General features: G+C 46.7%; 1 protein-coding gene across 21 annotated transcripts; it reads left to right on the top strand.

Annotated features, from left to right (window-relative positions):
* The first annotated feature begins 240 nt into the window (after positions 1-240).
* LOC139373453 (chromodomain-helicase-DNA-binding protein 4-like) lies at positions 241-27,963 on the top strand. Of its 21 annotated transcripts, none has more exons than XM_071113962.1 (42): positions 241-454; positions 929-1,061; positions 2,458-2,564; positions 2,721-2,975; positions 3,511-3,629; positions 3,816-4,194; positions 4,453-4,585; positions 5,242-5,411; positions 5,741-5,971; positions 6,247-6,450; positions 6,730-6,938; positions 8,141-8,272; positions 8,383-8,482; positions 8,753-8,944; positions 11,285-11,485; positions 11,646-11,783; positions 12,028-12,149; positions 12,309-12,482; positions 12,746-12,887; positions 13,003-13,134; positions 13,281-13,398; positions 15,476-15,600; positions 15,886-15,978; positions 16,213-16,366; positions 16,524-16,547; positions 16,789-16,964; positions 17,726-17,915; positions 18,815-18,905; positions 19,031-19,130; positions 19,338-19,471; positions 19,579-19,723; positions 19,826-19,994; positions 20,212-20,271; positions 20,504-20,607; positions 20,814-21,042; positions 21,173-21,226; positions 21,361-21,516; positions 21,706-21,814; positions 22,118-22,250; positions 22,471-22,666; positions 27,435-27,604; positions 27,698-27,960. In XM_071113962.1, exons 2-42 carry the CDS (start codon positions 998-1,000, stop codon positions 27,710-27,712), a joined length of 5,949 nt encoding a protein of 1,982 aa, XP_070970063.1. In that variant the 5' UTR covers positions 241-454; positions 929-997; the 3' UTR covers positions 27,713-27,960. The 21 variants fall into 21 exon arrangements, with proteins under 21 accessions (XP_070970063.1, XP_070970060.1, XP_070970061.1 ...); XM_071113959.1 differs by having other exon boundaries at positions 4,453-4,600; positions 17,726-17,903; XM_071113960.1 differs by having other exon boundaries at positions 4,453-4,600; positions 18,818-18,904; positions 19,039-19,130.

Genomic DNA, 27,963 nt, shown 5'->3' with positions numbered 1-27,963 from the left:
TATGCTTATTGTGGGATGTCAGTGACTATGCTCATTATTATTATGGGATGTTGGGTGGGGGTGAGTGTTCCCATAGTAACGTTGGTTGCTAGGGGGCACGGAGGAATGGGGAAGAGACTCCATGTGAGGGAGGAGGGGGGTGGATTATTATGGTCTGTATGTTGCAAGGTAACTATGCAGAGTGGGGGAGGGGTGTGTGTGTGTGTGTGTGGGGGGGTTATTATGGGATGTCTGCCCCCTGATCTCTTTGTGTGTGTGTGCGCGGGTGTTTAATGCGAGAGAGGGAGACGGCGACGTCGTGTGCATCGCCAGGCAACATAAGACAAATACTGCATTTTAATTATTGGAACTAACGTTAGCTAGCTATTGTAACCCAAAATAGAAAAACTGTTGAAAGAAAGGCAAACGTCTCCTTTCGTTGTTTCTGTTTTCAAACAGTGGAACCATTCAACTTGTGAGTAACGTTACTGTAGTTTGTTTAGAATTGTAGTTGTGATACTGGACCATTCAAAAATCAAATTAAAACAATTGAAATTCGTCATTTATTGATATGTTTTGGGACGAATGTGTGACTCGTTTCTGAACCTAGCCGGTGATTGAGCTGGAGTTAGCGGGCTAGCTAACCAAGTGTGGGACGGAAAACTAGTAGCACGACGATGGCATGTCTAATGGCTAACTAGCTAGCTATAATGTAGCGAGACTACGCATAGATTGAAAGGCTGGTAGTCTTGAGTAGCCTAGTGTTGGCTAAAACAATTGACATCAGAAGTTATTTCACCTACTTAAGAGGCAATTTATGTATTTATATTGTTCAATGCACGAAATCAGTTCTGAATATTCACTTCAATTTTCTTGTTTCTTTTTTATTTCCACCTCCTTGCCGACCTGTCCTCCCGACTCCACTTGGACGGACTCAATACTGGGACAGGACTCTGGAGGCAACACGGAATTAAACTTTTTTAAGTTAGCTAACTAAATTTTAAAGTTAGCTAGCATTATGTCTGGAAGCGAGGACGATAGGGATGATTTTGGAGCCCCAGAGGACCGGTCTCTAATGCAAGGTAGGACCACTTCAAATGTTTATTGCAACGAAATTAACTTATCAAAATGTTATATACTTTATGTAAATAATGCGAGTTAATCGTAAAACTGAGCCAAAGATGTAAAGAACTTGAAGGTGACGTGAATTTGAATATATGGATAACTAGCTAACATACAAGTAGGTTGTTAGTTGATACTGGTTGTGGTTAACTTGTCAGGTTGTGGTAAGCTAACGTTATTTAAGCAAGAATAATCACAGTGTTTACGGTTAATTGGTCAACTAGTTATGGAAAAGTTAACTAACTAGCTAAGTAGTTGCAGGAACAGTGGACACAAGCCTCTAAGCTGTGGTAGTTGAGTGACTGACTACTGTAGCTAGCCGGCTAACGCGTTAGCCTAGCTTGCGTGTGCTAACAATGCTAGTTAACGTTTTGTTTCGGTTTTTATTGCAAGCCGTAGCCGTTGAAATGTAAGTTTGCAAAACGGACAGATGTTTTCCCGTACGGAAGCAATTTACAGAACTTCAACTTTTGGCTACACAAACCATGCCGACCCACCGGCATATTCTTGCGGCCTAGCAAATGTTACCGGTATTTTTACGTGCCCGATGACAAGATGGAGCCAGCCAGTTAGCTTGAAAGATGGCAGATGACGACGGCGACTTTCTCCTCCTATCATCGGGTGCTTGGTAGCGCCGCTTTGCGTGGTAGAAACAAATGCAGCCAATTCACTCTGTCTGTACATTTTACGGAACGTGTCACTCACTGCATTTTACTTATATAACGTAGATGGCTACATTAGCTGGCGAAGGACAATAAAACCGTTAGGCTAGCTGGCTACTTTGTTTACTACACAACAGGTTCGGATATGACGGCAATGCATATCCCATTAGAATCCTCGATGGGGAAGTTAAGGCGATGGATTTTTCCGATTTTAGACATAGCAGGCGTCACCAGGCCACCTTTTAGATAGTCGTTAGTAAAAATTAAAAATATATATTTTTTTGCATTCAAACCTCTCACATGTGAAAATCATTGACCATATATAACCCGACTCTAATCCAAATAATAACTTGGAAGAGCCATCTTTTCCAATTTGTTTGTGGGACATCCAATTCCACAATTGGGCTAACTGGACTCAACCATAACCCAGATAATGATGATATGGCATTCAGGTGGCATTTAATTAGACACCCAGCACCCCTCATTTTGACTTAGTTTATCACATGTCAGACCATGGCTACTTGGTGCTGATTTCAATGCCAACAGCCATTTGCTTACATCTATCATGAGCAATTACATAATAGGCCTTGGAACCCGATTCCATATGACTTTGCAGCTACCAAGATTGCAAGGATATTCAATTGACCTTCTTCGTTACAGCTATTATTAAGCTGTGTCTCTGACCTCATTGCAGATGAGGAAGAGGAGATGTCAGAGAATGAGGCCCCGAAGGTGAAGAAGAAGAAGGCCAAAAAGAGCCGGGAGAACAAAAGCAGCAAGAGGCGGACCTCTCGCAGAGAGGTAGGCTAGAGTGACATGACCGCGTCTCTAATCATATCTGTACGTTCTTTGGACGCACCATGTTCCGTTTGTCTGCCAGTGGAGGGACCCGCCACCTGTCGGAAGCCAATCGGCTTACTCATAAGCCCCCCCACCCCCCCCATGTGTCCTCTCCAGGATGTGCCAATGAGCTCCCCCGAGCCCATGGAGACCCCCGAGGTGGACAGGGACGAGGAGCGAGCGGCGCCCCGCTCTGACAGCGAGGGCAGCGACTACAACCCGGGGAAGAAGAAGAAGAAGAACAGGGGGAGCACCTCCAAGGAGAAGAAGAGGAGCAGCACCAGCACTGATAGAAACGGCGGAGGAAAGGACAAGAGGAAGGACCCTGAACCCGAGGAAGAGGAGGATGAGGACGACGACGACGATAGCTTGGTGAGTTTTTTTAGTTCGAGGGTGGAGAGAGTTGTGGAGGGGGGAGATGCCATTAAAGTTGACCAAATAATATTTAATGGTGTTAATTGAATTGTCATTATGCAACTAAAACTCAGAGCTCCCGAGAAAGTGATTGAATAAGCTACTTGTAACCTCTAGCTGTAGATAAGTTATCAATACTACCATGCTGAGTTGACTACCACTAGGGTGACTGGTAGTGGTAAGTGCACTTATGCAAGGACATACTGTCACCGTGGCAACACCAAACTACCTGCCATTGGCCCTTTGTCAAGGCAAGCTCTTGCCACATGGTATAACTGCATGCGGCTTAAAATAACCGATGTTCCACAATGGTGGGAGGAAAGTGCTTTTGTCCAAAGCCTTGCGAGAGTTAACAAAGACCCAGTAGCTATTGAACACAATGGCAACACTCAGAGGGCAAGAAATAGTCCCACCACAATAGACCAGTCAGTAAAGAAACAAATGGAAAGAACCACATTTTAAGCAAACGTTCATGTTGAATTGTCTCATCTAGGAGCCTAAGACGTCGTCCCAGCTCCTGGATGACTGGGGAATGGAGGACATTGACCACGTCTTCAGCGACGAGGACTACCGCTCCCTCACCAACTACAAGGCCTTCAGTCAATATGTCAGGTAAATGAGATTGTCCATGTCAATGCTTGCTGCATGAATTATATTTTAAGCTTTTTCACCCCACTTTTTGCTCTCTCAAATATTTTGTCTCTTTTCTCCCCCTGATCTCGTCTACCGCTTCACTCTTTTTCCGTATTTATTGTTGTTGTCCTCATTACTCACCATCCACCCCCATCTCTCCCTCAGACCGCTCATCGCGGCCAAGAACCCCAAGATTGCCGTGTCCAAGATGATGATGGTACTGGGTGCCAAGTGGCGTGAGTTTAGCACCAACAATCCCCTGAGAGGCTCCGCCGCCGCTACTGCAGCCCTGGCCGCCGCCAACGTGTCTGCTGCCGTGGAGAGCATGGTGGCGGAGGTCGCTCCCGCCCCGGTCGCCGAGCCCCAGCCACCGGTCGCCCCGCCTCTGAAAAAGGCCAAGACCAAAGAGGGCAAAGGTCCTAATGCTCGTAAGAAGTCCAGGCCCACCCCCAAGCCCGCAGAGAAGAAGAAAGTGGCTACAAAGAAGGTAGCTCCGCTCAAGATCAAACTAGGAGGCTTCAACAGCAAGAGGAAACGCTCCTCGGTAAGTGCTTGGAACATCGCGTCGCAATGCATATAGAATTGTGAGAATCGCAATACATATCGTATCAGGACATAAGTATCGTGAGGTCCCTGGCAGTTCCCGGCCCCACTGTTTAGTCACCTCTTTCTTGGCTCATATTGACTTTGTTGTTGATGACAAAACATTTTTTTTGTCATTTGGCATAGAGGCCTTCAACCTAGACACATTTCTCCTTACAACGAAGTTCCTAACCATTCTCTATCTGGCTGTTCCTATCAGAGTGAAGAGGATGAGCCTGACGTGGAGAGTGACTTTGACGACGCCAGCATGAACAGCGTGTCCGTGTCGGACGGCTCCAACAGCCGCAGCAGCCGATCCAAGAAGCCCAAGAGCAAGCCCAAGAAGAAGAAGGGTCTGTACTCTGCAGGTGTGTGTGTGTGTCTCTTTCATGGCTCTGATACATATCTCAACCCCAAGAAGTTGTGTTTCATCCATGGCTGTGATGCAGTATGTCTCAAACCCAATTTAAAAGTGGTCTTGAGTTGCTAGACTCCACAGCTGTAGTTTGGATGTGTGTGCATGTCCAATTAGCTTTGACTCAGCCAGTACCACTCAGTCTTACTGAGCCACTAGAAGATTGTACGTTTTCAGCAGGGCAGCATGTTCTGCCTTTACAAAAAAATAGTTTGTCACACACTGATGTATTCAGTAGACAAACTCTTCCGTCAGAGTATCGATACATATCGCCCAGGAGTTTGAAATGCTTCCTAGATTGCATATGAATGACTCCACCTGCACAGTAAAAGGGAGCGATGAACAGCAATGTCCATTCCCTAACGTTTCATTCTACAGCACTTTTATGGGGAATTCCGATTGATTAAAATGTGCGTTCCTCACAATATGTAACCGCTAAAGTGTTATAGCCTCGCTGGTATTTCATTAGGGTGCTTGTCAAACAACAAAAATGTTGAACATGCATTCCTTTTTGGGGGGGGGGGGGGGGGTATTCAGGGAATCTAAGTTTGAATTGCTCTCACCCACTTCTGTCCTTTTGTTCCTTCCCTCCAGTCGAGGAGGACGGTGACGGTTATGAGACGGACCACCAGGACTACTGTGAGGTGTGCCAGCAGGGAGGGGAGATCATTCTGTGCGACACCTGTCCCCGGGCCTACCACATGGTGTGCCTGGACCCCGACATGGAGAACGCCCCAGAGGGCACCTGGAGCTGCCCACACTGCGTGAGTGACACCTTCCTTAGCCAATCAACGGCTCTGTGGAGTAAGTGACGGGGCAATATGGTACTGGTCAGCCAACCAGAATGATCAATCGGAGTGACAACAAAATACAGAGGAATCTGGTCGAGGGTAATGAGGAGCTATTGATATTGACAACCATTAGTCAATGATCATAAACCGCTAGCTGGTAGTACTGTGGTATATGCTGGTACTGTTAGCTCTCAAATTGCTCAAGTGTGTAACCATCTTTGCTTCCCTACCGGTCAAACAGTTAACCCTTTCCAGTTGCTCAATGACCATCCACGTGAACCCCTTCCCTCTCCCATCCACAGGAGAAGGAGGGCAAACAGTGGGAGGCGCGGGAGGAGGGCTCAGAAGAAGAGGAGGAGGAGGTGGAGGCAGAGCCGGAGGAGGACGACCACCACATGGAGTTCTGCAGGGTGTGTAAGGATGGTGGCGAGCTGCTCTGCTGCGACTCCTGTCCCTCCTCCTATCACATCCACTGTCTCAACCCGCCCCTGCCTGAGATCCCCAACGGAGAGTGGATCTGCCCACGCTGCACTGTGAGTGAAACATGAGTAAATCAATGGGGTGGGACCCGGAGGGTGATTGACACGGGGCACAGCCAGTTTTTACACATGGTAAAGTGAATTCTACTTCCCAAATTTAAATCTAGCTCCCTACCCCCTTGGGTAGTGTATTGGGAAAACAAAACGACTAAATGGTTCAACACCATGAATGTAACATTACCTAACTTATCTGTAGACGAGGAGTCCTGAAAAGCGAGTGGGTTTAAAGACATTTGACCTCTTCACTGACGCTTTCCTCCCCTCCCCAGTGTCCACCCATGAAGGGCAAGGTGCAGAAGATTCTGACGTGGCGCTGGGGCGACCCCCCTCCGCCCACGCCCATCCCCCGCCCCCCAGACCTCCCGGCTGACCAGCCCGACCCCGCCCCTCTGGCCGGGCGCCCTGAGAGGGAGTTCTTTGCCAAGTGGAGCAACATGTCCTACTGGCACTGCTCCTGGGTGTCTGAGCTGCAGGTATGTACACACACACAGGTACGCAGGCTTACGCTCGACCACCACGCTGCAGGCAATCGCACCCATACACACCTACCCTCATTTTGAGTTGTTGCTCATCTTAGTTTTGCTTTTCAGAGGCGCGGCACACTGAAACAAACACACACAAGAAATGTTGAGACGCTCGCTTCTTTGTCACTGAAATGGATTAGAGAGGAGCGTTGTCGCACCAACGTTCGACAACCCACACACACACACGCACACACTTCTCCCTCTCACCCACCTTTTCCCTGCCTCCAGTTGGAGCTGCACTGTCAGGTGATGTTCAGGAACTACCAGAGGAAGAACGACATGGACGAGCCGCCTTCAGTAGACTTTGGCGAGGGCGACGAGGAAAAGAGCACAAAGAGGAAGGCCAAGGACCCGCTCTACGCCAAGATGGAGGAGAAGTACTACCGCTTTGGCATCAAGATCGCCTGGATGATGATCCACCGCATACTCAACCACAGGTCAGACGAGACTCCCGGACTGGCTGCTAAATGGGGTTCAAATGTGTTTTTAGTCTCATTGAGAGTTAACATTTCCAAAATAGCAGCAGATTTTGAGTAGCAAGGCCAGACACATAGTCTTACACTTTGTCTAGTCAGGATTTTCCCTTCAATGGAAAGGAGAACTCCTGCATGTTTTGTTTGTCAGGTAAAGGGTTTCTCCTTGTGATGCAAATGTCTCATGGGTCAAAGCAATCATTTCAACCAATCAGTTGCAGATACCTTTGGTCATGTAGTATATGTGGACATCTGCTTGTCGAACATCTCATTCCAAAATCATGGGCATTAATATGGAGTTGGTGCCCGCTTTGCTGCGATAACAGCCTCCACTCTTCTGGGAAGGCTTTCCACTAGATGTGGGGACTTGCTTCCATTCAGCCACAAGAGCAGTAGTGAGGTCGGGCAGTGATGTTGCGCGATTAGGCCTGGCTCGCAGTTGGTGTTCCAGTTGGCACTATGCATTGGGGCAGGTAGTGTTCTCCTGGCGTCTGCCAAACTTGTGATTTATCACACCAGGGAATCTGTTTCCACTGCTCCAGAGTCCAATGGCAGTGAGCGTTATACCACTCCGGCTGACGCTTTGCATTGCGCGTGGTGATCAAAGGCTTGTGTGCGGCTGCTCGGCCATGGAAACCCATTTCACGAAGCTCCCGACAAACAGTTCTAGTGCTGAAGTTGCTTTCAGAGGCAGTTTGGAACTTGGTAGTGAGTGTTGCAACCGAGGACAGACGATTTTTACGCGCTATGCGCTTAGTGCTTGGAAGTCCCATTCTGTGAGCTTGTGTGGACTACCACTTAGTGGCAGAGCCGTTGTTACTCCTAGACGTTTCCTCTTCACAATAACAGCACTTACAGTTGACCGGGGCAGCTCTAGCAGGGCAGAAATGTGGAAAGGTGGCATCCTTTGACGGTGCCATGTTGAAAGTCACTGAGTTCTTCAGTAAGACCATTCTACTGCCAAAGTTTGTCTATGGAGATTGAATGGTTGTGTGCCTGATTTTTATACTTCTGTCAGCAACGGGTGTGGCTGAAATAGCCGAATCCACTAATTTGAAGTGGTGTCCACATACTTTTGAATGTGTATGCATGCATCCATCCATGCATGCCTACTGGATTTAATTGGCAACGTTGCTAACCAAGTTTTGTCTGTTTGTGAGCTGCAGTCAGGACAAGAAGAATAACGTACACTACCTCATCAAGTGGAAAGACCTGGCCTATGACCAAGCCACCTGGGAGGCTGAGGACATGGACATCCCAGAGTTTGACGTCTTCAGACAGCAGTACTGGAACCACAGGTAACTAATGCATTATTGCCACCTACTCTACATTGTATAGGTGGAATAGAGAAGGAGTTTCTTCTTCGTCTGTTTCCGAGGGTGACAATGTTCTTTCTCGTCTGTTTCAGGGAGCTGATGATGGGCGACGAGGGTAAACCAGGGAAGAAGATCAAGGTGAAAGGAAAGACGAAGAGGATGGACCGGCCTCCTGAGAATCCTGTCGTTGATGTAAGTGTTGACTGTTGTCATTTTTATTGGATTGGCGACACGGCTTGTCTTTTATCAGACATATGGTTCCTCGTGATTTACCGGGTATTCCTGGTCGTCATAAATTGCTCAGTATCTTACCGTTAAAATGGACTTTTAGCATCTCTTTTTCTGCAGCTTTATGTTATGTCAAACACATGATAAATCCCTTATGGTGCATATTTCCCGCTTAGTGGTGTGTCTTGACATCAACAGTAACTCACTGTTCTTCTCTATCTTCCCCCTCTTCAGCCCACCATCAAGTTTGAGCGGCAGCCTGATTACCTGGACAGTACGGGGGGCAACCTGCACCCCTACCAGCTGGAGGGTCTCAACTGGCTGCGTTTCTCCTGGGCACAGGGCACAGACACTATCCTGGCTGACGAGATGGGACTGGGCAAGACTGTGCAGACTGCCGTGTTCCTCTACTCACTCTACAAAGAGGTGTGTGTGTGGGAGAGAATAAGGGTGGAAGTGGATATGGGTCTTTCTGTTTACTAGGGTACCAGGGAGGATTTCCATTGCTGGATAACTTGTTACAGCTGTTGACAAGTCATTGATAAAAATCTGCCATTTTTTTCCCCCATGTCATACATTAAGATATAAGGGGGAACCATGACTCAGTAAAATTCCTGAGGTGATTTAAGCCCTATGTTTAACCCTTTTTCGTGGTTGCCGTCTTGATGGATTTGTCCAAAATCATGACAAAAAACATCACTTTTCTGTCCTTGCGTTTACATATAACATACACTACACGGCCTAAAGTATATGGACACCCTTTCAAATGAGTGAATTTGGCTATTTCAGCCACACCTCTTGCTTACAGGCGTATAAAATCGAGCACACAGCCATACAATCTCATAGACCAACGGGCAGCAAAATGGCCTTTACTGAAGAGCTCAGTGACTTTCAATATGGCACCGTCATAGGATGCCACCTTTCCAACAAGTCAGTTTGTCGAATTTCTTCCCTGTTAGAGCTGCCCCGGTCAACTGTAAACATCTAGTAGCAACATTTTGTTATTTTTTTAACCTTTTATTTAACTAGGCAAGTCATGTAAGAACAAAATATTTTTTACAATAACGGCCAAACCAGGACAACGCTGGGCCAATTGTGCGCTGCCCTATGGGACTCCCAATCACAGCCGAATGTGATGATGTGATGCAACAATGGCTCAGCCGTGAAGTGATGGGCCACACAAGCTCACAGAACGGGACAGCCGAGTGCTGGAGTGCGTAACAATCGTCTGTCCTCGATGGCAACACTCGCTACTGAGTTCTGAACTGCCTTTGGAAGCAACGTCAGCACACAAACTGTTCCTCGGGAGCTTCGAAATTGGTTTCCGTGGCTGAGCAGCCGCACACAAGCCTAAGATCACCATGTGCAATGCCAAGTGTCGGCTGGAATGGTGTAAAGTGCACCACTATTGGACTCTGGAGCAGTGGAAGCTCGTTCTCTGGAGCGAGGAATCATGCTTCACCATTTGGCAGTCATAAGGACGAATCTGGGTTTTGCGGATGCCAGGAGAACACTACCTAACCCAATGTGGTGTGCCTACTGTAAAGTTTAGTGGAGGAGGAATAATGGTCTGGGGCTGTTTTTCATGGTTCGGGCTAGGCCCCTTAGTTCCAGTGAAGAGAGATCTTAACGCTACAGCGTACAATGACATTCTAGACAATTCTGTGCTTCCAACTTTGTGGCAACAGTTTGGGGGAGGCCCTTTCCTGTTTCAGCATGTCAATGGCCTGCACAGACCAATGACATCAACCCCCATCAAACACTTTTGGTGGCATCCTACCTCACTAATGCTCTTGTGGCTGAATGGAAGCAAGTCCCCGCAGCAATGTTCCAACATCTAGTGGAAAGCCTTCCCAGAAGAGTGGAGGCTGTTTATAGCAGCAAAGTGGGGGACCACCCCCGTATTACTGCCCATGATTTTGGAATGAGATGTTTGACGAGCGGGTGTCCACATACTATTGGCCATTTAGTGGATATTGAACATTTAATTAGTATATTAGGCCCACATGTACAATTTTGTAAACTATTGAGGTCCTTAAATTACAATTAAATTGCTTGAAGAAGTCCTTGAATTTGACTTGCCAATGTCTGTATGAGCCCTGCTTAAAGGATGTAGTCCTAGGCCTATGTTGTTGCCTAGGTGGAGTTATGGGCCAATTTGCATATTCCTCTAAGTACACACGTGGAACTGTATCCATTTTTTACATTTGTGTTTCATACCATTTTGAAATGTTAATCCCAACATCACACATTGGCCCCATTTTTATTTATAGAAAGACGCATGTTCAACTATAGTTTCTTCCGTTTTACTTGTTGATAAATGTCATTGTTTACTTTTTTTGTTATTTTTTATAAGGCCAAATGGTAGCCATTATTTCAACAGGTACTGATCAGAAATGCCAACTAGGCAGCCCTTTAGACCAATACCAACCAGCCCAGCCAGTTTGTATAATATATCAGGTGAAATCTGACGACATATAGCTTGAGCTTTGTGTTAACACTCTTTGGTGGTGATCACATGGAGACTACTGCCACCTATTGATCGGAGTGTAGAATGCAATGTCTTTGACGACACAATATTTTAACATTCGAATGATAGAAATTTAAATGTTACATGAGAAATTATATTTTATTAAGTTAAATTAGCTGTGGTTCAGTTAGTAGAGCATGGCACTTGCAACACCAATGGTAGTGTGTTTGATTCCTGCTGGGGCCACCCATACAAATTATCTTATTTTCATAAACTTTTTTCTTTCCCCCTTATAGGGTCACTCCAAGGGCCCGTTCCTGGTGAGCGCCCCCCTGTCTACCATCATTAACTGGGAAAGAGAGTTTGAGATGTGGGCCCCGGACATGTACGTGGTGACCTACGTAGGAGACAAGGACAGCAGAGCCGTCATCCGAGAGAACGAGTTCTCCTTCGAGAACAACGCCATCCGCGGAGGCAAGAGGGCTTCTAAGATGAAGGTGAGAATTACGGGGGGAAATGTTTTTTAAAGGACCGATGAATTAGAACTGTTTATCGACAAAGGAGATATATTGACAATTTTATTTGAAATGTATCACTCCTTCAATGATATGCTGGTGTGTCACGTTTTTAACCGTTCCCCTTGTCGTGGCCTTGTAGAAAGACTCATCAGTGAAGTTCCATGTGCTACTGACGTCCTATGAGTTGATCACCATCGACATGGCCATCCTAGGTTCCATAGATTGGGCCTGTCTGGTGGTCGATGAGGCCCACAGGCTCAAAAACAACCAGTCCAAGGTGAGAGATTAGAGTTGTGTTATGGAGGTAGTTTACCTGTTATGTGCAACATATTCCCTTATTCAGGAAAACTATCAATTTGGAAGTATAAGGGCAATGAGGAATCCCAAATTCTATTTTTCATTAGTTGGATACCCTCATTGTACAATGAAACTCCAGCTAAACTGGTATGGCTGAAAGTACTATTGACAAATACAGAAGTGTTTCATTTTTAGATGAATAATACTCTTTCTCTCCCCTCCAGTTCTTCAGAGTGCTGAACAACTATCCTCTCCAGCACAAGCTGCTACTGACCGGTACACCTCTACAGAACAACCTGGAAGAGTTGTTCCACCTCCTCAACTTCCTCACGCCAGAGAGATTCAGGTGTGTGTGTGTGTGTGTGTGTACACACACATTCTGTCCACATTACTTTCCCACTCAATCCCAACGACCACTTCACATCACCTGTATCACACCCCACTCATCTTAGACGAGCTATTTTAGAGTTAAACCTTTACTTACTTCCCTCCTCTCTCTGTGTAGTAACCTGGAGGGGTTCCTGGAAGAGTTTGCTGACATCGCCAAAGAGGACCAGATCAAGAAGCTGCACGACATGCTGGGACCCCACATGCTCAGGAGACTGAAGGCTGACGTCTTCAAACACATGCCCTCCAAGACGGAGCTCATCGTCAGGGTGGAGCTCAGCCCCATGCAGAAGTGAGTGAAAGTGCATGGAGGGATAGGGTGTGGTGAAGGGGTACATTTGAATAGTGGTTGACCCAGTTGTATGTGCTGTCTAACTTGGCTAAAACGGTGATGGGATCAAATATATAATTAGAATGATTAGTCATCGTACATAGACTGTTACTTAAACGCAATCTTCCCTTGGGATACTCAACTCACGAGAACTGTACAATATAATTGGACTGTGGAAGGGGTATTAATTGTGGATTTAAAAATTAAAAAAAATCTATTTTTAGGAAGTACTACAAATTCATCCTCACCCGTAACTTTGAGGCCCTGAACACGCGCAGTGGTGGAAATCAAGTATCCCTGCTCAACGTGGTGATGGACCTCAAGAAGTGCTGCAATCACCCCTACCTCTTCCCTGTGGCTGCCATGGTATGACCCACTTATTAATACATTTGAATGGGAATGGACCATGCTATTGTGATTTTCCTGTAAGGCTCTATACAGCTGAAGCTCTGACTCTTGATTGGTTCCCCACCCCAAACAGGAAGCCCCAAAGATGCCCAATGGGATGTACGACGGTAGCGCCCTCACTAAGTCTGCCGGGAAACTGACGCTAATGCAGAAGATGATGAGGAAGCTGAAAGACGGCGGGCACAGAGTACTCATCTTCTCTCAGGTTAGTTAACCAACACACACGCACATTATCAATATTTTATTTGAGTCCACAAATCACATTACGTCAAGAAGGATCCAAACATTTCAAAGTTCTTGGATACGAAAAGCACACACCTCACACGGGCCCATTCACTCCCTCTGCCGTAGATGACCAAGATGCTGGACCTGCTGGAGGACTTCCTGGAGAACGAGGGCTACAAGTACGAGCGTATCGACGGCAGCATCACCGGGGGCATGAGACAGGAGGCCATCGACAGATTCAATGGTGAGGCTCACACCACACTAACTTCCTCATTCAGTCTCTAACTAGATCACTATGTATACTGCAATTTCAGAGTGACTTATATATTTGTAGTTTTCAGATCTAAATTAGGTGTATACATCATATCATTGTTTTAATATCAAGAGGGATTTATATACAGTACCAGTCAAAATGTGGACACGCCTACTCATTTAAGGGTTTTTCTTTAGTTTGACTATTTTCTACATTGTAGAATAATAGTGAAGACATCAAAATTATGAAATAACGCATTTGGAATCTTGTAGTTAACCAAAAAAGTGTTAAACAAATCAAAATATGTTATTTTAGATTCTTCAAAGTAGCCACCCTTTATCCTTGAGGACAGCTTTGCACACTCAACCAGCTTCAGGAGCTAGTCACCTGGAATGCTTTTTCAACACTCTTCAAGGAGTTCCCACATATGCTGAGCACTTGTTGGCTGTTTTTCCTTCACTCTGCAGTCCAACTCATCCCAAATCATCTCAATTGGGTTGAGGTCATGGGATTGTGGAGGTCAGGTCATCTGATGTAGCACTCCATCACTCTCCTTGGTCAAATAGCCCTCACACAGCCTGGAGGTGTGTTGGGTCATTGTTCTGTTGAAAAACAAATGATAGTCCCACTAATAGCAAACCAGATGGGATGGCGTATCGCTGCAGAAAGCTGTGGTAGCCATGCTGGTTAAGTGTGTCTTGGAATTCTAAATAAATCATTGACAGTGTCACCAGAAATGTACCCTCACACATCACACCTCCTCCGTGCTTCACGGTGGGAACCACACATGCGGAGATCATCCGTTCACCTACTCTGTGTCTCACAAAGACAAGGCTGTTGGAACCAAAAATCTAACATTTTGGAGTCATCAGACCAAAGGACAGATTTCCACTGGTCTAATGTCCATTTCTCGTGTTTCTTGGCCCAAGCAAGTCTCTTAATATTATTGGTGTCCTTTAGTAGTGGTTTCTTTGCAGCAATTTGACCATGAAGGCTTGATTCACAGTCTCTTCTGAACAGTTGATGTTGAGATGCGTCTGTTATTGAACTCTGTGAAGCATTTATTTGGGCTGCAATTTCTGAGGCTGGTAACTCTAATGAACTTATCCTCTGCAGCAGAGGTAACTTTGGTTCTTCCTTTCCTGTGGCGGTCCTCATGAGAGACAGTTTAATCATAGCGCTTGATGGTTTTTGCAACTGCACTTGAAGAAACTTGAAAAGTTCTTGAAATGTTCCGGATAGACTGACCTTCATGTCTTAAAGTAATGGACTGTCGTTTCTCTTTGCTTATTTGAGGTGTTCTTGCCATAATATGGACTTGGTCTTTTACAAAATAGGGCTATCTTCTGTATACCAAACCTACCTTGTCACAACACAACTGATTGGCTCAAACGCATTAAGAAGGAAAGAAATTCCACAAATTAATTTAAGAATACAAACCTGTTAATTGAAATGCATTCCAGGTGACTGCGTCATGAAGCCGGTTGAGAGAATGCCAAGGGGAATTTGTTATCCTCCCTGACTGTCTAGCTTTGGTTAGTTCTCAAACGTGATATTAATACAAAATATATAGTTTATTTTTAATTTTTTACACAGTTTGTATTGGGTTTTAGTTGTTTTTAGAGATGGAATTCTCAGTAGGTGGAAACGGCGCCGCTGGCCGCCCCCCACAACCCGTTGTTGTTGAGGAGCGGCATACTTTATTTTGCAGCACATGTTGTGCTCTTCTGTCGCGCGTGCAATGATGTCCGAGGAGAAAAACAGTGTTCGTTGTTTACTACTTTGTTGTAATATTGCAGACTTACTGTTTCACCACTAAGGAGTCCAGCTCTAAGTTTAAACATGCATTTTTCCATCCTGAAAATAATAATAATTATTATACTTTTATTTTGTTTTGCTTGTTTGGATTTTGGCGGGCCAGAAAAAACAGAATAATCCCTGTAAAGTGAATGATTATAGAGAGAAAGCAAGTGATTTGATGTAAATATAGATAGTTGTTGATGTAGAAAGTGATTGATATATACGTATAGTGATTTGGTCTGAGTGGTTGATCTGTTTTGTTCCTTAGCTCCTGGAGCGCTGCAGTTTGCCTTCCTGCTGTCGACGAGAGCTGGAGGTCTGGGTATCAACCTGGCCACCGCCGACACCGTCATCATCTACGACTCCGACTGGAACCCCCACAACGACATCCAGGTAACACACTTGGAACCATCACACACCGGCCTAATCCCAAATCAAGCCCAATGATCTTCGAATTTGATTAGTAGAAGTACTATGGTGAACCTTCCATCTAGCCTGTCAGAGGGCAAGGTGGAGCTATTACCATATTGCTTACACCTGTCGAATCCAAGTGCTTATGGATCAGTTTATGATTGGGCCATTCACCATCTCCTTGTTCTCTATTATATCAACTTTTATTAAGGTGGTTGCAAGGATGAAAGGGTCATATACTGTTTGTCTCTGTCTTCCTCATCTCAGGCGTTCAGCAGAGCTCACCGTATTGGACAGAACAAGAAGGTGATGATCTACCGCTTCGTCACAAAGGCCTCTGTGGAGGAGAGGATCACTCAGGTAAAGAGGCTGTCCCCTTTCCTGCAACATCACAATTACCTCTTCACGACGCAACACGCCGCCACCTGTATCATAGAATTGCTAACTTGTTGTTGGATCCAATGAATGTCGTGTGTGTGTGTGGAAGCGAGCCTCGTCTGTCGTCAGCGCGACTCATTACATTTCCTTGGCCCATAAGGGCATGAAGAAAGTCGACGCAGACATTGAAACGTCCCACGTTCCCTCCCTCTCCAGGTAGCCAAGAAGAAGATGATGTTGACCCACCTGGTGGTGCGTCCTGGTCTGGGCTCCAAGACGGGCTCCATGTCCAAACAGGAGCTGGACGACATCCTCAAGTTCGGCACGGAGGAGCTGTTCAAGGACGAGCTTGGAAAGGGGGACAAAGAAGGTATAAAAAAATAAAGGGCTTCTGCTGTTGTAAACATGGAGGGATGATGGATGGAGTGGATAGTTGTTCATCTGTCAAATCACTTCTCAGTTGTCTTGAAAGGGAGCAATGAAACGTTGTCTTATTGTATATATTTTATTTTTTTACCTGCCCACAGCAGGTTACTGGAAGCGTGTTGCAGGTGAACAGAAAACAAGCAAATGCCAGCAGATACGAACAGTCAAATAAGATGATAGTTTGTTGGTTATTACTTATTCGTGCTTATTAGGTGAAATTATCAACATTTTGGGTAAACCGATGTGACGATGTCTAGAACAGATTTAGTTCAAGATAAGGTAATGACAATGTTTATAACACGTTCATCATAACGTTCTGATAATGTTTGGACCATGTTCTGAAAATGTTTAATTAATGTCTCTCAGGTGAGAACAAGGAGGAGGACAGCCAGGTGATCCACTACGATGACATGGCGGTGGACAGGCTGTTGGACAGGAACCAGGAGTCCGAAACCCCGGAGGAAACGGAGATCGGGAGCATGAACGAGTACCTCGGCTCCTTCAAGGTGGCCCAGTACGTGGTCAAGGACGAGGAGGAGGCGGTAAGTTGTGTTTTTTTGGGGGGGGGGTGTCAAAAACGTCATTTAGCGGATACTTTGACCCAGAGTGACGTTTTACATTTTTAGAAGGTTGACTCCCAAGTGGCCTTGCTGTAGCCCAGACGTGTGTGTGTGTAACTGACGTGTCTCATTTGACACCTGCACACTTGATCAATGACTCTCCTTTTGCCCCCCTCTCTCTCCTTTTGCCTTTCCCTCCCTCTCTCTCCTTTCCCTCCCTCTCTCTCTCTCTCTCTCTCCTTTCCCTCCCTCTCTCTCTCTCTCTCCTTTCCCTCCCTCTCTCTCTCTCTCTCCTTTCCCTCCCTCTCGCTCTCTCTCCTTTCCCTCCCTCGCTCTCTCTCCTTTCCCTCCCCCTCTCTCTCCTTTTGCCTTTCCCTCCCTCTCTCTCCTTTCCCTCCCTCTCTCTCTCTCTCTCCTTTCCCTCCCTCTCTCTCTCTCTCTCCTTTCCCTCCCTCTCTCTCTCTCTCCTTTCCCTCTCTCTCTCTCTCTCTCTCCTTTCCCTCTCTCTCTCTCTCCTTTCCCTCTCGCTCTCCTTTCCCTCCCTCTCTTTCTCGCTCTCCTTTCCCTCCCTCTCTTTCTCGCTCTCCTTTCCCTCCCTCTCTTTCTCGCTCTCCTTTCCCTCCCTCTCTTTCTCTCTCTCCTTTCCCTCCCTCTCTTTCTCTCTCTCCTTTCCCTCCCTCTCTCTCTCTCTCTCTCCTTTCCCTCCCTCCCTCTCTCTCTCTCTTGCCCCCCCCTCCCCTCAGGAGGAGGAAGTGCAGAGGGAGATCATCAAGCAGGAGGAGAGTGTCGACCCAGACTACTGGGAGAAGCTGCTCAGGCACCACTATGAGCAGCAGCAGGAGGACCTGGCCCGCAACCTGGGCAAGGGCAAGCGCATCCGCAAGCAGGTCAACTACAACGACGGCTCCCAGGAGGACCGAGGTAGTAGACGGGGTAACAACAACAAGCGCCAGCGCCATTACTTACTTACGTGTGTGTGTGAGAGAAAGAGTGGTGGGTGTGAGTTTCACTGGTGAAGTCTTAGTAACTGAGTGGTGTCAGGTGTTTGTGTTGGTTTGATTACTCCTCACCTCCTGCATGAGGTACATCTCTCCAGTTGTGGTGGCAATTAGAATTTTCCTCCCATTTGCCTCACCTCTTCAGAAAGCCTCTGTGTCAGTTCTCAGAAAGCCTGGTAAATCTTCCGACACATGCTCGTGATCTTCTATTCCCAGCAACAATCCAAGCTATTCAGAATGACATTTAACGTGAGTGGGGTATCTGTTCCAAGTCCTAGTTAGTTTTCTGTTGGAATGGCAGCTTTCCTTGTTGACCTTTGACGCCTGAATACAATGCATTGCAATGGGCGTGACCTGCACTACCCACAATGCACTGCACGGCCACCATGATCTCAGGCCCCTCACCGAGAGGATGAAAATGGCCCTCTTTAATCCTAGAACCCTAGGAGATTTGAAGAATGAGTTGGCGTGTGTGACTGAATTGCGGTTGTTTTGTGTTTTGTACCCCTTCCCTGTTTTGAGTCGGGGAAACAGTACATCTCTTCTCGGCTCCTAACTGTACACATACTAACTTAAACAATGTCCCACATGTGGTTTGAGTCAGCTACTCACACTCGTGTCAACTTGCCCACAAGCAGTGCCCATCACCCCCATATCTGTGATGTTGGTTTCCTTCTAGTGCTCTGTGCTTGGTCTGGTTGTCAACCTTTTACTCAAAGTCCACTTCACTGTAGAATCTTCCCCCCCCCCCCCTTAAATGTTCATCTTTTAATAAGTTCAAAGAAGTTTCTGGACTGTGTACTGAAATTGCGCCCTGTGTCTTCTGTCTCCAAGCAGATTGGCAGGATGACCAATCGGACAACAACTCGGACTACTCTGTGGCCTCTGAGGAGGGTGACGAGGACTTTGATGAGCGGGCAGAAGGTAAGCGAAAGTGTTTGTGGACAGATGGCGTCTCTGTCGGTGGTGTTTACAATAGTGGGTGGGTGGGTGTGTGTGGGTGTGTTGTGAAGCTTAAGATAATAACTTTTCGTGTTTTCCTTTTTCTGGCGGTGCAGCCAACTCTCGCAGACCCAACAGGAAAGGCATGCGGGGTGACCGGGACAAGCCACTGCCCCCCCTGCTGGCCAGAGTGGGAGGCAACATTGAGGTCAGCTCTCAATGTCCATCGATCACTGCACTCTGAACCACTGCTCTGCGTGATCCTGAAATGTGTTTGCAATTTAGCTTATCTACAGATGGGCCGACCCACCACTTGTCTCTTGGCATTCAATTGGCTTGTATAGAAATAGAGGTCAGGGGTCAATATGTGGACTACCTGTTAACTCCACGCTAACCCTACCTCTCTGGTGTTCAGGTGTTGGGCTTCAACGTTCGCCAGAGGAAGGCCTTCCTGAATGCAGTGATGCGTTATGGGATGCCTCCTCAGGACGCCTTCACCACCCAGTGGCTGGTCAGAGACCTGCGCGGGAAATCTGAGAAAGAGTTCAAGTGAGTAACTAACATGTTATAGTGTAAATCCACAATAGTAATGCCCTGACATTGGTTGAATTTGTCCTCTATATTTTGTTTTACATCGGATCCTCTCTCTCTCGCAGGGCGTACGTCTCCCTCTTCATGAGGCACCTGTGCGAGCCCGGCGCCGACGGAGCCGAGACCTTCGCCGACGGCGTCCCCCGCGAAGGGTTGTCGCGGCAACACGTACTCACCCGCATCGGTGTAATGTCGCTGATCCGCAAGAAGGTAGAGCCCAGCTCCTGGTTTGGGATAGTTGGGAGGAATTCAACTCAGCCGCCGTATGCTGAAGTGAGAGTGTAGCGTGTCCCTGACCGTGTTTCCCACCAGGTCCAGGAGTTCGAGCACGTCAACGGCCAGTGGTCCATGCCCTGGATGATGGAGCTGGAGGAGAGTAAAAAGGCTGCGGCCGCTGCAGCTGGAGCCCGCCCCGACTCCCCAGGGAAGACCCCCTCCACGGGCACGCCTGCAGACACGCAGCCCAACACGCCCGCCACAGGTACAGCCCGCTACGTACGCCCTCTTCCATAACCCTCTCCCCGGTCCTTGCTCTTCCTGCGTTTCCTAGGGCTAATCCGTCTTTCCCTGCTGTAGTGACCTATGGTCTGTAACCTCAAAATCTCTGCAAGTGCGTCCCGCGTCTTTGCAGAGTGTAGGCCCTCTCCTGCGATGATGCTTTTAACCCCTGTTCCCCTCTGTGTGCTCACCCTTCCCAGCCCCCAAAACTCCCTCCACTGGCACACCCGCAGACACGCAACCCAACACGCCTGCCCCAGGTAAACCAACTCTGTCCCCTCCCTCCCCCTGTCTTCCTCCACACCCTCTCACTGTTCCAGGACTCTTGACATGCAGGGTCAAACCACTGACTCAAGCGCTGCTGCTGCTATGCTGGTTTTAGTGAAACCACCCTGGAAAAGGGTTGCTTTGGTGTGTAAAACGTGTAACTGTCAATCAGTGCTTGGAGATGTGGAAGGTGGATTAAGAGCTGATGTCCTGTCGGTTTAGCAGACGATCCTTCGAAGACGGAGGACGCCGTGAAGGATGGCGAGAAAGAGGAGAAGAAAGATGGCGAGGTGGAGAAGGAGGAGTCCAGAAAGACGGAAGACCCAGAGGTAAAGAATGATACACTTGATCCACATTGGTCAATAGACTAGAATAAGCCAATGGCTGACCAAAGCCAACCAATCTATCATACTTGTACATGGGTATTGATACCACAGTAAATATCATTGTTGTGAAGTTTGAGATGGATCTCCTTGTCCAGAACGTCTGCTGTTCTCTGTGCTTTCTGGTTTGACGAAATGTTCCTCTCTTTCAGGTAAATGCGATCCCCGATAACGAGGAGAAGACTCCTTCCCCTGAACCGAAAGAGAAAGATGAAGGAGAGCCCATGGAAACAGACAAGCCTACCAACGGAGAGGCGGAAAAGGAGAAGGACGGCGAGACTGCAGAGGAGACTGCTCCGGGAGGAGAAGAGACCAAGTCTCCAGCAGCAGAGGCCAAGATGGACGTGTCCGAGGTCAAATCGGAAGACTCCGAGGCCAAAGGTGATGGCGTAATAGAATATGGTTCAGCTCAATTTTTCCACAGTGCCATTTCTATTGCATTCTATTAGACGCTCGTTTTGGTGTTTACTAATGCCCCCCCCCCCTTCTCTCCATCCCTCTGGATTTGCAGCCAAAGAGAAGACGGAGAAGATGGATACCACTCCTGCCTCAGAGGAAAAGAAAGGTAGCTCCTCTCGCCATCATTCTCATTTTGCACTCGTCAATCCACAAACTGCAGTAAGGACATACTGTCGGTCCACGTTTCTGCTTCACTCCGTTCTCTCACTCGCCCCATTTTCAACCTCGTTCTTTCTGCAGAGCAAAAGGAGGAGAAGGATGGCGTGAAGGCGGAGGAGCTGGCCAAGCTGCAGAACGGGGACAGTGTGAAGGAGGGAGCGGCGGCCGGAGTCAGTGAGGAGAAGAAGAAAGCCAAGACGAGATTCATGTTCAACATCGCCGACGGAGGATTCACAGGTAAGAGAACTGGAGTGTCAAGAGGGAAAGCATACCACAAACACACACGCATGCACAGATCTCCGCACGTTCTCAACTGATTTTTGGTTGGTTTCATACATGGTTAAGCGCTACTCTTGGACTAAATAGCATTTTCAGTGGTCTCAATTGTTACTTCAGGGAATCACTCTTTTTCTCCCCCTCCTACAGAGCTGCACTCCTTGTGGCAGAACGAGGAGAGGGCCGCCACCGTCACCAAGAAGACCAACGAGATCTGGCACCGTCGCCATGACTACTGGCTTCTGGCTGGCATCATACAGTATCCTTTTATACCACTGTTGACAAACTATGCGGCCCACCGTGGCTCTTTGCAAACAAACATCAGTGGTTTACGGTCACATTTTTCTCTTCAAAATGTAACCAGTGCAACGCTCATTAGAAAATTGCCTCCACGGCGGAGTGCCTTTAGGCAGGAAAAAGTACAGTCTCAACAGATCTAATAACTATGGCCAGCTTCAAGTATTGGTTAATTGTCACATACATTAGGCCAATATTAGGTCATACCGCAAACAGTGGGGCCAGTCTGTTTTTGTTTTTTTCCCTTGACTCTGGCGCCCCCTAGACACGGCTACGCGCGTTGGCAGGACATCCAGAACGACGTGAAGTTCGCCATCCTCAACGAGCCCTTCAAGGCTGAAATGAACCGAGGCAACTTCCTGGAGATAAAAAACAAGTTTCTGGCCAGGAGGTTCAAGGTATAAAGGCCTTTATTAACCCTATATTAGCCATGGACATTTATAAGCTACCTCTTCTTATACACCACCCCCCTTCCAGGCCTGTTTGTCAGCAGTTCTCATTTTAATTCGTGTCGCGTAAAGTTTTGTTGTGCTCCATGTACACGCTGCTCATTTTGTATTGCTCTATTCTCATCCACCCCTCTGCTTCCCCATCTCCTCTCGTCCCTCCTCCCCCTAGCTGCTGGAGCAGGCCCTGGTGATCGAGGAGCAGCTGCGCCGGGCGGCCTACCTCAACATGTCGGAGGACCCTTCCCACCCCTCCATGGCCCTCAACACGCGCTTCAGCGAGGTGGAGTGTCTGGCCGAGTCCCACCAACACCTCAGCAAGGAGTCCATGTCGGGGAACAAGCCCGCCAACGCCGTCCTGCACAAAGGTAAGCTAGCCAGCTGGAACTCACCTAGTACGCCCGGTTCGAGTTCATTAGGTCGCGCTGTAGAAAAAATGTTTGGCAACGGAAAATTCAAATGGATCCGATGGTACCGCCCCATTTTTAACTTTGTGTCTGACCGTTTTGTGCCTACTGAACGTGACCCTGTGCAAAGGAATAGGAAGAATTGCGTCTTTGCTGACAAACAGACCGTAATACATGTATCAACCTAACCTAAAGTACCTTGAGGCTTACCGTAATTGCTGGACTATTAAGAGCGCCTGAATATAAACCGCACCCACTGAATTATTAAAAAATATGTATTTTGTACATAATTAAGCCACACATGTCTACCGGTACATTGAAACAAATGAACTTGGTCACTATCTTCCTCCTCCTGTGCTCTGAAACCACTGAAGTCATCTCCTTCGGTGTCGGAGTTGAATAGCCTCAGAATTGCTTCATCCGATGTTGGATCGTTTTCATTGTCGCTCTCGTCACTTTCATCCGGAGGCAAATACCCCGCTGAGCTCATGCTGCCCCTTCAACACGCCGCAGTCCAGCCTTTCCAAACCCGTTGATGATAGTGGATTTTTTGACAATGCTCCACGCTGTCAGGACCCACTGGCAGACTTGACCATAAGTTGCTCTTCGCATGCGGCCCATTTTAGTGAAGGATTTCTCCCCACTTGTCATCCAAGCCTCCCACTGAACAAGGAGCGCCACCTTAAATGCACAATTTACACTGATGTCGAGTGGCTGCAAATACTTTGGGCCATCTGCTTTTCTTCCCTCTGAAAGCTTTTGTGGTCTTTTTGCACTGAGTCAGTTCCTCACGCTGCTGTTTCCAACGTCTTATCATCGACTCATTAAGGCCAAGCTCCCGTGCAGCAGCTCTATTTCCTTTTCCAACAGCCAGATCGATCGCCTTCAACTTGAAAGCTGCATCATATGCATTTCTCCGTGTCTTTGCCATGATGAGGGTGACAAAATGACCACCGTAATCAGAATGATGGGAAGTTTGCGCGCGCTCGATTTACGTCACATTATGTGATGGTGATCAGTTTTTTGGCGGCATGAATCTTGTGAAAGCGGGAAAAATCCATAAATTAGCCGCGTCATTGTATAAACCGCGAGGTTCAAAGCGTGGGAATAAAGTAGCGGCTTATAGTCCGGAAATTACGGTAGTTGAAGATTTGTAAAAATAATAATAATAATAGATGTATTTTATACAGCGCTTTTCATTCCAAGTAAGAAAGGAAGTAACTTAACAGGAGGGAGCATAATGGTAGAGCCAGGCAGGGAGGTAGAGATATCATTCATCGGGCACCTTGTCGTCTTCCATAGTCACAGTTCCTCCTCCGTAGATAGGCTGGCTCGTCCACTACTGAGATGTGGCACCCACCTGGATGACGCTTCGGCGACTGTAAAAGCACCAGTAAGACCACCACACCTCAGCAGTGGTCCAGAAAAGCCCCCTACAGAGCGAGCTTCTGCATCTCCGCACACCGCTGTCCACTTGCCTCTAAGAACTGGGGCAGGAGGCAAAAAGCCAAGGCTGGGTTGCTGAGTCATTCAACTCATACTACAAGCTAGCTAGCTAGTTAGCCAAGCCAAATATAAACTGACTTACCATAATCGGTCCTGCATTTTCGCGGGTCACACCAGATACTACAGTTCATCTATAAACATTCTATAAACCTCTACAGTCCTGATCGGCACAGCAGAAGATGATGCGTCCAAGCTTGAAACCACGGCCCTTTATGTGAATATATACAGTACCAGTCAAAAGTTTGGACACACCTACTCATTCAAGGGTTTTTCTGAATTTTTCTATTTAGAATAATAGTGAAGACATCAAACTACAAAATGGCACACATGGAATCATGTGGTAACCAAAACTGTGTTAAACAAATCGAAATATATTTAGATTCTTCAAAGTAGCCACCCTTTGCTTTGATAACCGCTTTGCACACTCTTGGCATTCTCTCAACCAACTTCACCTGGAATGTTTTTCCAACAGTCTTGAAGGAGTTCCCATATGCTGAGCACTTGTTGGCTGCGGTCCAACTTATCCCAAATCATCTCATTTGGGTTGAGGTCGGGTGATTGTGGAGGCCAGGTCATCTGATGCAGCACTCTGTCACTCTCCTTATTGGTCAAATAGCCCTCACACAGCCTGGAGGTGTGTTGGATCATTGTCCTGTTGAAAAACAAATGATAGTCCCACTAAACCAGATGGGGTGGCGTATCGCTGCAGAATGCTGTGGTAGCCATGCTGGTTAAGTGTGCCTTGAATTCTAAATAAATCACTGACAGTGTCACCAGCAAAGCACCCCTACACCATCACACCTCCTCCGTGCTTCACGGTGGGAACCACACATGCGGAGATCACCTACTCTGTGTCTCACAAAGACAAGGCGGTTGGAACCAAAAATCTAACATTTGTAGTCGTCAGATCAAAGGACAGATTTCCACTGGTCTAATTTCCATTGCTTGTGTTTTTGGGGCCAAGCAAGAATCATCTTCTTATTGGCGTCATTTAGTAGTGGTGTCTTTGCAGCAATTCGACCATAAAGGCCTGATTCACTCAGTCTCTGAACAGTTGATGTTGAGATGTGTCTGTTACATGAACTCTGAAGCATTTATTTGGGCTGCAATTTCTGAGGCTGGTAACTCTAATGAACTTGTCCTCTGCAGCAGAAGTAACTCTGGGTCTTCCATTCCTGTGGCGGTCCTCATGAGAGCCAGTTTCATCATAGCGCTTGATGTTTTTTGTGACTACACTTGAAGAAACTTTCAAAGTCCTTAATGTTCCGGATTGACTGACCTTCTTGTCTTAGTGATGGACTGTCGTTTCTCTTTGCTTGTTTGCGCTGTTTTTGCCATAATATGAACTTGGTATTTTACCAAATAGGGTTATCTTCTGTATACCACCCCTACCTTGTTACAACTGATTGGCTCAAATGCATTAAGAAGGAAAGAAATTCCACAAATGTACTTTTAAGAAGGCACACCTGTTAATTGAAATGCATTCCAGGTGACGACCTCATGAAGCTGGTTGAGAGAATGCCAAGAGTGTGCAAAACTGTCATCAGTTGGCTACTTTAAGGAATCTATAATAATATTTTGTTTTAACACTTTTTGGGGGTTACTACAGGATTCCCGTATGTGTTATTTCCAAATGTTTACGTCTTTATTCTACAATGCAGAACATTTTTTTAAAATAAAGAAAAACCCTTGAATGAGTAGGTGTCAACTTTTGACTGGTACTATATATGTGTGTGTGCATTCATAAAGTAATCAGCCCTCTTGACTTTTTCCAAATTTTTGTTATGTTACTGCCTTTATTCTAAAATGTAGTAAATACATTTTTGCAAATGTATAAAAAGTTTAAAAATATCACATTTACATAAGTATTCAGACCCTTTACTCAGTACTTTGTTGAAGCACCTTTGGCAGACTCGAGTCTTCTTGGGTATGATGCTACAAGCTTGGCACATCTGTTTTTGGGGAGTTTCTCACTTCTCTGCATATCCTCTCTCAAGCTCTGTCAGGTTGGATGGGGAGCTTCGCTGTACAGCTATTTTCAGGTCTCTCCAGTGATCAAGTCTGGGCTCTGGCTGGGCCACTCAAGGAAATTTAGAGACTTGTCCCGAAGCCACTCCTGCATTGTCTTGGCTGTGTGCTTAGTGTCGTTGTCTTGGTGGGAGTTGAACCTTCACCCCAGTCTGAGGTCCTGAGCGCTCTGGAGAAGCTTTTCATCAAGGATTTATCTGTACTTTGCTCTGTTCATCTTTCCCTCTATCCTGACTAGTCTCCCAGTCCCTGCTGCTGAAAAATATCCACACAGCATGATGCTGCCACCACCATACTTCACCGTAGGGATGGTGCCAGGTTTCTTTCAGATGTGACCCTTGGCATTCAGGCCAAAGAGTTCAATCTTGGTTTCATCAGACCAGAGAATCTGGTTTCTCATTGTCTGAGAGTCTTTAGCTGCCTTTTGGCAAACTCTAAGCGGGCTGTCAGGTGGAGGTCCTTCTGGAAGATTCTCCCATTTCCACAGAAGAACCTTGGAGCCATGTCAGAGTGACCGTTGGGTTCTTGGTCACCTCCCTGACCAAGGCCCTTCTTCCCCGATTGCTCAGTTTGGCCTGGCAGCCAGCTCTAGGAAGAGTCTTGGTGATTCCAAACTTCTTACATTTAAGAATGATGGCGGACACTGTGTTCTTCGGGACCTTCAATCCTGCATACATTTTTTTTATTTTGGTACCCAGATCTGTGCCTCGACACAATCCTGTCGCGAATCTCTACGGACAATTCCTTCGATCTCATTGCTTGGTTTTTAGTCTGACATGCATGGTCAACTGTGGGACCTTAAATGGATAGGTGTTGCCTTTCCAAATCATGTCCAGTCAATTGAATTTACCACAGGTGGACTCCCAAGTTGTAGAAGTGTCAAGGATGATCAATGGAAATAGAATGCACCTGAGCTCAATTTCGAGGCTCATAGCAAAGGGTCTGAATAATTATGTAAATAAGTTATTTCTGCTTTTTTTTTTCTTCATATAAATACATTTGCAACAATTTCTAAACCTGTCTTTTGCTTTGTCATTATGGGATATTGTGTATAGATTGATGAGGAACATTAAACACTTTCAGAACAAGGCTAATGTAAGAGCATTTGGAGAATACTTTCTGAATACACTGTGTATATAGGCATATGTATGTTGGCAAGCACTTCCAGGTTCTCATTCTCTCTTTCCCCTCTCAGTGCTGAAACAGCTGGAGGAGCTTCTCAGTGACATGAAAGCAGACGTGACCCGTCTCCCGGCAACCATCGCCCGGATACCCCCGGTCGCAGTGAGACTCCAGATGTCCGAGAGGAACATCCTCAGCCGCCTGGCCAGCAGAGGCCCCGAACCACAGCCTCAACAACCGCAGGTAAGCGCCCACCCCAATGAGGGATGTGTGAATGTTTTGTGCACAAGTCTTGTCACGTTTTGTAATGTTCTTGTTGCGTTCTTTCACCTACAGCTGTCACAACAGTAGCCTGGCTTAGCCCCCTTGAACCTCACCACCTCTACATTCCTGATCGGCACAGCAGACGATGATGCGCCCAAGCTTGAAACCACGGCCCTTTATATAATATGGACTTGCAGCGTTCCTACAGGCTGACTCCTGGACACTGTGGAAATAATAGCTATTTTAATTTTTCCTTTTGTTTTGACTTTATTAATATTATTGATATAATGTTATTATGATGGTTTTTTTGGGACCTAAATAAAAATGTAATAAAGGTT

The sequence above is a fragment of the Oncorhynchus clarkii genome, chromosome 18, assembly GCF_045791955.1.
Source record: "Oncorhynchus clarkii lewisi isolate Uvic-CL-2024 chromosome 18, UVic_Ocla_1.0, whole genome shotgun sequence".
Classification (NCBI taxonomy): Eukaryota; Metazoa; Chordata; class Actinopteri; order Salmoniformes; family Salmonidae; genus Oncorhynchus; species Oncorhynchus clarkii.
The sequence above is the reverse complement of the archived record's forward strand: the minus strand, read 5'-3'. Positions and strand labels throughout refer to the sequence as shown.